This window comes from Vicia villosa, unplaced genomic scaffold (genome assembly GCF_029867415.1).
Source record: "Vicia villosa cultivar HV-30 ecotype Madison, WI unplaced genomic scaffold, Vvil1.0 ctg.001013F_1_1, whole genome shotgun sequence".
In the NCBI taxonomy this organism is placed as follows: Eukaryota; Viridiplantae; Streptophyta; class Magnoliopsida; order Fabales; family Fabaceae; genus Vicia; species Vicia villosa.
Window position 1 is genome coordinate 292,622 of NW_026705449.1, and position 9,198 is coordinate 301,819.

A 9,198-nucleotide genomic window follows, 5' to 3' on the forward strand; every position below is an offset into this window, starting at 1 on the left:
TTGGGGGCCTTCTATTCTGAACTGGGCCGAGCAGGCCCAGCTCCCCTTCTCAGCCGAGCAGGCCCAGTCCATTTGGGCCCATCTTGCCGTTACGAATTGGTCAAGCGTGAAGACCACGTGCACAACGCTTCAACGAAGGATTCGGTCAATCACCTCCGAATCCTACGCCATGCTCACCCAGAACGTGGGTCACCTGCTGACTCAGCCCTAGCAGAGGTTGTTCTGGCAGTCTCCTAGCACGTGGGCCTCCAACTGGATTTGGCCCAATTAGGAGACCTTGGCCCAGCGCTGGGGGCTATAAATACCCTCTTTTACTAGAGGATCAGGTATCTATTCTTCACTTCTTAAACCCTTATTCTCTCTGATAGCTGCTGACTTTAGCATCGGAGAACTTTGCAGGTACCCCCCATCCTGTTCATCAAGCCAGATCCAGCTGCACGTGACGATTCTTCTGATCAGGTACGTTCACCTCCTATTGTGTTTTGACGGGGTAACCCTTAAGCATCTATTTAAAGAGAGAAAATTCATCATCCTATGTAAACACAACACAAGTCAGGGCCACCATTCTTGAAGAAGAGAAACACACTCCACTATGAAAGCTTGATGACCTCTAAGGCCTAGGATTACCACCCGATCAACATCAATATCTGGTACTAGGAAGCGAAGACCACTAGGTGTTGACGGGAATATAGTAGAGGTTACAAGTAACATCTTTCTCGGCCTAATAGCAAGAGAGCGTCACTAGAGGTCTATAATGCGATCCTTTACCTCCACCACCTCTAGAAATTTCTTGAAAATATTCTTTTGTGACATAGTTGTTGCATTAAAAAGCAATATCAATGTTAGTATCCCAACAAATAAAAAGCTAGAAAAAAAAATCACATGATCAACTAATAAAATATGGAGAACGCCTTCACATGGTGTAAGACGACGAACATGGAAAAAGTATCTATATTACCTGGGCCCATCGCCATGTCACCATCCCTACCATCAAGGCCCACCTTTTTCCAGGATGTGACAAACTCTTTGTTTATGCTTAGATAGTTCAATTTAAGACGATACAAGTCCATAACTTTTAGGCTTATGCTCCCCCTCCCCAATAATTTTTGAAGTGGACCAAGATCAAGGGAACATTGGTTGGCAAGGGAGGGCCATATTTCCATCAACAAATTAAGAATTAAGACAGATGCTGATTGTAGCATTAGAGAATGGCATCAAAGACTTGACAATCACTTATTAATACATGAAACCAATAGGAGCAATAAGTAAAGTTTCCAAAGTTTTTAAGGCTTCGTCAAGTGAGAGCAAACCCTTACAATGCCTAACAAATTCCCAAGATGGGTGGAAGATAGTGAAGAAAATTAGAATGTTAAACCAAATTTGTTTCCAAGAACAATACTCTTCAATTTTGTTTAGATGATAACACGATGTACGCAAGCAAAATTATTATCAAATGTGTGTTAGATAATCCTCTGCTAAAACATCAAGTTGTTGCCCTCTGATGAGTTTAGTCATATGGTGACCAAGCAATGAATCCGAATTCTTTGAGAAGACAAAGATACTCATTTGGAGTCAATTTTGTGTTTGAGAAATAAAAGATATTGTTTAGTTGGACCATGAGATGCCATAGTGAATTTGTAATCGTTGAATTATTGTGAGAATCTTTCAAATGTGAGGGGACTGAACATAACTCTGCCTTGTTGGGTAAACCAAGATAAAACTCTCTTCCCTTATCTCTTTTATTTCATTATTTGTGTTTGACTTGAGTTTATGTTAAACAAACATAAAAAGTTTTTAAACGCAAAAACAATTCAAATTCCTCTTTCTTGTACTTTTCTCACCTTCAAAATAGACGAACCGATATCTCGAAATACGCGCACAAATACTAAAGGCCCAAATGTAAACCTAACAGGCTAGGTGCAATTGAGAATAAATAAAAAAGTCTTCCTACCTACTCTAGAGTTAGTCATATAACATATCCACCATCATAAGAACATCTACTAGAAGTCAAATATTTTTTATTTATTTAACCCATCTAACAAGACAAAGAAAGGAATATCTTAGAATACATAGATTTTTTTAACATGTTCCTCAAACTATTAGGACTCTGACATGGACAATTCTCATACCATTGGATCAAGGAGTAGCGTAGAATCCTCACTTCAACACACCCTCTCTCTCTCTCTCTCCCACTTTCTATATTTACATTTCAACCCTTAAAAATCTTTGCTTCCATGCATGGATTTCTCCTCCAAATCCAAATACATATAACCAATTCAAGAGACAAAAAAAGTAATAAAAGAAACAAACAAACAAACGCTACGCTTTCTCATAATCGCTTTCATCACCAACAATCACCAAAGGTAAATCGCTTCCACTTCTTCAAGTTTCATTCTTTTTCTCCTTCTTCATCATAACCCATCTTCCAAATGCTATACACAACTTCACTTAGCTTCACTATAGCTTCTTTTTGTTCTCTTTGTTCCTTTATTAGATCGATTTTGCGCACTTGTTGAGTTTGAAAGTTTGAATTTTTATCACTTTTCAGATATGGGTTTTGCAAGATAGATGATTTGATTCAACTCCTGATGATTTCCACTCGATAACCTCATCTGGGTCTTGCTCGTTTTCACCTTTTGATAACCCAATTCAGTTTCAATTTTGATATTTTTTTTGTTCTGGTTAGTTCTTGAAATTGTGAGGATCAACAATGGAAGAAGATCAAGAAGTGATTAAGCACGTTTGCAGAATCTGCTGCAAGAGTTTTCCTTGTGGTAGATCATTAGGTGGTCACATGAGGTCACATGATCATGACCATGATGATCATGATGATGATGGTGATGAGAGTTTTGTTGTTGTTTCTGCTTCAACAACAGTGAAGAAAGAAGAAGGTTGTTCTGAAGGGTATTATGGTCTTAGAGAGAATCCAAAGAAAACTTGGAGAGCACTCAATGATTCAACTAGTGATGATCAAGAGGAAGCTTTTGATGTTGTTTTGGACAAATTGTGCAAGGAATGTGGTAGAGGGTTTCAGTCTTGGAAAGCTTTATTCGGTCACATGAAGTGTCATTCGAGTAGTAAGAACAATGGTTTTGAGTTGGATGAACAAGAGTCTAACACTGATGCTTCTGCTGCTGCTGTTCTTCCGAGTAGAAAGAGAAGATCGAAAAGACGATTGAAAACAAGGTATGTAAATGGTAAGAGCTCTTCTTCTGTTGTGAGTTTTGCTGCGAATTCGGTTTCTGAGGAGGATGAACATGAACAAGAAGAGGTTGCTATGAGTTTGATGATGCTTAGTAGAGATGTAAGATCTTGGTCTGGTCTCAATTCTATTGCTGAATCTTCTGATAATGATGATAATGATGATAACAAGTCTGTGGAATTAGAAGCGCCGTTAACTCGTTTAGTTTCATCGAATCTTGAGTCCAAAGAGAAAAGCTTAGAAATTTTTGATGATGGATTGAAGATGAAGAAAACAAGAGTTTCTGTTAAGGATAAGATGAAGATTGAGGTTGATTCTGATTCAGCATTTGAGGTCAATGTAAGATCAAAACCAGGTACTAGTAGCACTAGTAAAGCTAAGTATACTTCAATGAAGGAAAATTTTTATGATTGTGAAAACAAGGTTTCATCGGAAGCTGAAATCGCCGCGAAAAAGTCTCGTAAGAGGGGAAAATTCGAGTGTGCTACTTGCAACCGAGTTTTTCATTCGTATCAAGCTCTTGGAGGTCATAGAGCTGGTCACAAGAGAAGCAAAGGATGTTTTGCTTTAAAGATTGATCAAAACAGTGAAAATGAAAGCAATGCTGAAGTAGATAAGAAGATCAATGTTTCTGATGAGGGAAGAGTCTTAGAAAGCGAAGGCGTTGTCGAAGAAGTCGAAGAAGTTCCGGAAATAAGGAACTTCCTTGATCTTAATCTTCCTGCTGATGCAAGTATTGTTGATGAAAGAAATGGTCATTCTGAGATTTACACACCATGGTGGTTAGATGGAAGTAACTTCAAGCAAGAGTCAATGGTAGGTCTACTATCAAACTAGCACTAGTTCGTAGTTCAGTTCGGTTCGAATCAGTTTAGTTCGATTCAACTTTTGAGTGAAGATTCGAAACTGTATAGAAATAGAATTTGCTTTAGCTGTTATTTCATTAATTCTTTACAGGAATCATGTTCTGATTTTTGAGCTTATTTTTTGTTCTGCTCTTATTCTTCAAGTAGCTTGCATTACAAGAAACTTTTGATACTGTTTTTTTTTACTTTTTGAATATTGTAACTTTTTGGAGAGTGATATATGATGATTACTTTGTTCATACTTCAAAGAATGATAAGATGCTATGCTGCAAATTTTAAGGTCATGATGGTTTCTTGTTTGGATTTTGAGGAATTGTAAGTTGGCTTGTTTTTCACAACTTTGACCATAGCAAAATTCTTTATGTATGAAATTTTCCTTTAGTGACATTTTGGTTTGAAAGTAATATTTTGAGTGAGTCACAAGTTTAGCTTCTCAAATATATAAAATTTTGAGACGACTCATACATTGAAAAGTCTTGATCATATTAGTTGAACACATTATTTTCAAATTTCATTAGTCTTAGGTTTCAGAGGATAGTTTAGAGATTCTCTATAAGTTAATTAAGATTTAATTGTGGTAACTCAAATATTTTTTTAGATTTTTTTAATTGCGGTTTAACTGTGTTAAATTTTAGACGATGTACAATAGAAAAGAGAAATGTGATAATATACAAATAAAGAAGGGGGTGTCAAGGAAGTGAAGGTGGTTGTTTAGTCACCTACCATGAAAATCTGACCAAGACATCTTTGTCTTTTGTTTCCTTTAAATCAGAGACATGCAGTTACTCAGGAGGTGTAGCCTCCTGCTACATTGATCGTTCATGTTTTCTATCAACTTTGTAAGAGATATGGTGTCATCTGAAATTTTGAATTTCACTGCAGGAAAAAACCCTAAAAATAATACTACCAAAAATTATACTGAAATTTTCAGTATCACGTAAATTTGAAATTTACGGTATTCTGTAAATTTAACAGGGGATACCGTAAATTTTGGCTGTACAAGAAATTTCAAAAGAGTCTACCGAAAATTTCGTCTGAAAATTGTTTGTGTTTCATTAGGGGCATTTCTGAAATAAAAAAATGGGAGTGCCATGTATAATTTTAGTGGTGACATGTTAAATACACTCACGGCTTTATAGTTTTTTGGGTTAATAATATTTTTAGTCTCTATAAAATTATCAATTTTTGTTTTTGGTCCTTATTAAAAAAAATGACATGTTTTGATCCTCGCAAAATTATTAGGCACATAGTTTTAGTTTCTACTATTAAACCGATATGTATTTTTGAATGATTATTTAACAGACATATTTAGAACGTTATAAAAATTCCTCAAAAACAAAAAACTCAAAATTTAATTTTTATGTCGGGATTTGCATTACTTTTATTATTATCTTTTGAAATTTAAAAAATTAATATTTAATTTTTTTTATTTTAAAAAAAATTATAATTTAGTAAAAAAAACATTTTATATTATTGTAGAGACGTATGAAAAAAAATTATTTAAAAATTTAAAAGTTAAAGTATAATTAAACAAGTTTCAAAATTTTAAAAAAATAACAAAGACAAAAATTGCGTACGTAAAATTTTTAAGAGACTAAAATATATTATTTTATATATAGGAACTAAAATATATTATTTTATATATAGAAACTGAAAATGAAATTTAAGATATTTATAAAAACGAAAAATATATTTAACCTAGTTTTTGTTATGTGTATTCCATGCATCTTTTTAAGTTAAATGATAAACAATACTACTTAATTAGCCTATTTATAAATTTGGGAATGAGAAGTAGATCGAGAATTTTATTTCTTTCATCTTTCCGTAGGTCTAGTACGAGCAATTTTGTGTTTTGTATTTTTTGAATAAAAATCAGTTTTTATTTGAATTTTAGAAATTTTAAAAATAAAAAGCATTAGAATTATGAACTATAAAAACATTATGTTTTTCCTTTGATTTCTGTTAAGGATGTCACTGGTAGCGAATGTGCGGAGGATGCTTTCCCGTTCCACACCCCCAATATTTTCCCTCCATCTTTGTCTCAACGAAAGGAAATCTCGGACTTCAGAACTCTAAACATATAATTTTCACAAAGATTTTCGTTAAGAAATGCAATTGACATCCCTAGTTCTGTTTGGTTGGTATAACAGTTTCACATATGAAAATTAGTGCTAAGAACCTGTTTGTTTTATTTTGTTTAAAAATGATTTTTATAGTATTACATAATTTTGTATAAAAAAATTTACAAATTTTTTTCATAGATAAATTAAATAAAAATTTGGTTTGAATAGTTATTCTTAAAATGTTATTTTAGATATTTCATGATTTTATTGGAAAAATAAAATTGGATATTAAAATTTTAAAAAATCACTTATTTTAAAAACTATTTCAAATAGCATTTCATAAAAATCATTTTTAAGATAATTTTTTTTTTAAAAATTATTATTTCGACTATGTTTTGATCGTCAATAATATATGTTTATGTTATAAAATATTAAAATTATTATTTTAATTTAAAAAATATAAAAATTGTAATATTTTAAAAAACGTTTTTATAAAATCCATTTTAAAAAAATAAAAAGAATATACTTTTTTAAAACGAAAACAAATAGGCATTATATCCCCCTTGACATCAAGTTTGTTGGTTTAATATGGTCTTGCAGGAACCACATTCTTGTTAAAGGAGGTATCTTGGCCAATTGTGACTCATATGATAGAGTCAAATTTGAACTTTAGAGTGGTACCAAGTTAATTTCAAAAGCTCTATAACTCATAAGTGGGAAGAGGTTCATAGATCTGGCTAGATGTATAGCTTTCAAGTCTTTGGCCTAGCTTTTGTTGTTTTTTCACTTGTTTTTTTAATCTTATTTGTATTAAGAATAGACACTCTACTATTTTTCATTAATACAAATTTGTTTGTTTATTAAAAAAATTAGGTGTAAATTAATTAAAACATCACAAATAAATAATGTTTTTATTTTATAATAATTTTAATAATAGTGATTAAAAAAATATCGTTGTCAACAAATGTCTCATAGAGTGCTGACTTATGGGAGTTAAAGTATGGTTGATGGTAATTAAAGTCGTAGCAAGGGTGATACTTGTGGATGGTCATTAGTGGTGGCTAGAGTGATAGTCCTGGATGGTCATTAGTGGGGGTTAGAGTGGTAATTTTTTATGATTCAAATAGTGGAAAATTAGTAGATGGTGGTGGAGATCGATGCAAGTTAGAGTGATTGTGGTTTACACTTGTTATAATGGTGGTTATAATGGTATTTATTGGTGGAGTGATTGTTCAAATGAAGTGGTAATCTATGGTGGTTAGATTGGTGATCACAGGTGAATGAAATGGTGATCAAAGTTGTCAGATAATGATTGATGATGGTTAGAATAGGGTCGATAGTTATGTTCTAAAAAAAATGATATTTAACCAACCATAGATGCAAGACTCAAAATATAACAGAGTCTCCACCGAACTTTATTTATTCCAAAAGGATTGCGAAAATATCAATAATATCCACAAAAGAAAGATAAGATGGTCATCACAATTCGGGAGTCGATTATGCCAGGAGAAGGTATTAGCACCTCTCACACCCATTATCCTCAACGAAAACCATTACAATTTTCTCGTTATCAGATGTGAGTGTGATGTTTACTTGCGTTCTAATTATTATGCAAGAAAAAGAGAAAGAAATAAATGTGTTTTTGGTATTTTGTTATTAGGCTCGACAAGATTTCAAAACCTTGTGCCTACGTATTCCCTAGTGCAATAGGAAAGTCAGAGCTTACGTAGTTCTTGGCTAACTTAAAGGTTTTGGGTTTGGGCGACACATGCGAGTTTTTAGACCAACACGAATAAGTGTTGGAAAAAGGGTTCCCGCTTGGGTGAAAAGGTTTTTGAAAAAGCATTTGCACTCGGGAGAAAAGTGAAAATATATGCACTTGGTCAAAAGATGAAGAAAGCTCGCACTTGGGTGAAAGATTGTTTTTTTAAATTTATTTTTAGAAGGTTGTCAACAGTTTATTGAAAAGGTTATCTAACGAGTTGTTGGATCTTGCAGCTACCTATCCTCTGGTATGTCGCTACACATAAAAACTAAAGTCGCCGTCAAACTTTATTTATCCCAAAGGGGAAGAGAAACATCGAGAAAACCCCAAAAGGATGAAGGAAATGGTCTCGCAACCAAAACTCGGGTATGGAAGTCGGTTATGCAAGGGAAGGTATTAGCACCCCTAACATCCATTGTACTCAACGAAATCCACTTGGTTTGTTCGTTTCTAAGGGTGTTGTTAAGTAAGAGTGTGCTTGGGAGTTTGGAGGGAAAGGGAGGGGAGGGCTTTGAAAAATTAGAAGGATTGAGTTGAAGGATTATGGTTGAGAGGGTTTTAAAGGGTTTGCTTTAATACATAAAACTAAAAAAATATCATAATTTGGGGGAACTCAAAGTTTGTATTTTTTTCAGGGTTTTGGAAGCCTTCCATAAAATTTTCAATATCTTTTATGTTGTCATATTATTTTGAAAATTAAAAATATAGTAATGATACACAATCCTTTATCATTCTATACAAAATCAATTTTTCAAAAAATGTCAAATATTTTCTTACATTTTTTTTTAAATTCGTTTTTGGAAGCCCTCATTTCTCCTCCCCTCCAAACTCCTAAACAAAGCCTAAGGGTTTGCTTTCTAAGAAGGGGGGAAATAAAGTTTTAAATTAGCGTGCTCGCCCCACTGTTTAAATCTCTTGCCTACGTATCTCCATAGTGCAATGAAGAAATTATAACTCTATAGTTCGTCTAGAAAATATTTGTTTGTTGGTTGTTTTTAGTGGACGATGTTAACGCTCATGTTCTAGCATTAGGCGTTGCGCCTCGTTGTGTGGAGACTTATGTGTTACCTATGTTGCGGTAGAACGAACATAACACGCCCTTTTCGAAAAGGTTTTAAAGTGACAAAACCCTAAGGCAAGGTGTCACATTTGATTGGTTGAAGGTTGATTGTTAGGGTTTGTATAGCTAAATGGTCCCATATGCAGGAGGCACATATAACTACACAGGGAACCGAGAAGAATGCACCACCAATTCTTCGTTCGCCTTTATTTGTGAAATTGTTTGTGAGTCGAGTCGTACTA

At 33.7% G+C, this 9,198-nt stretch overlaps 1 protein-coding gene across 1 annotated transcript; it reads left to right on the forward strand.

Annotated features, from left to right (window-relative positions):
- Positions 1-2,242: 2,242 nt before the first annotated feature.
- Positions 2,243-4,253, forward strand: LOC131632756 (zinc finger protein ZAT1-like). The gene is made up of 2 exons (XM_058903484.1): positions 2,243-2,363; positions 2,549-4,253. The coding sequence occupies exon 2, from the start codon at positions 2,711-2,713 to the stop codon at positions 4,037-4,039; it is 1,329 nt and encodes a 442-aa protein (XP_058759467.1). The 5' UTR covers positions 2,243-2,363; positions 2,549-2,710; the 3' UTR covers positions 4,040-4,253.
- Positions 4,254-9,198: the final 4,945 nt, after the last annotated feature.

Coding starts and splice junctions, on each gene's coding strand:
- LOC131632756 (XM_058903484.1), top strand. CDS start 2,711: ATGGAAGAAGATCAAGAAGTGATTAAGCACGTTTGCAGAATCTGCTGC.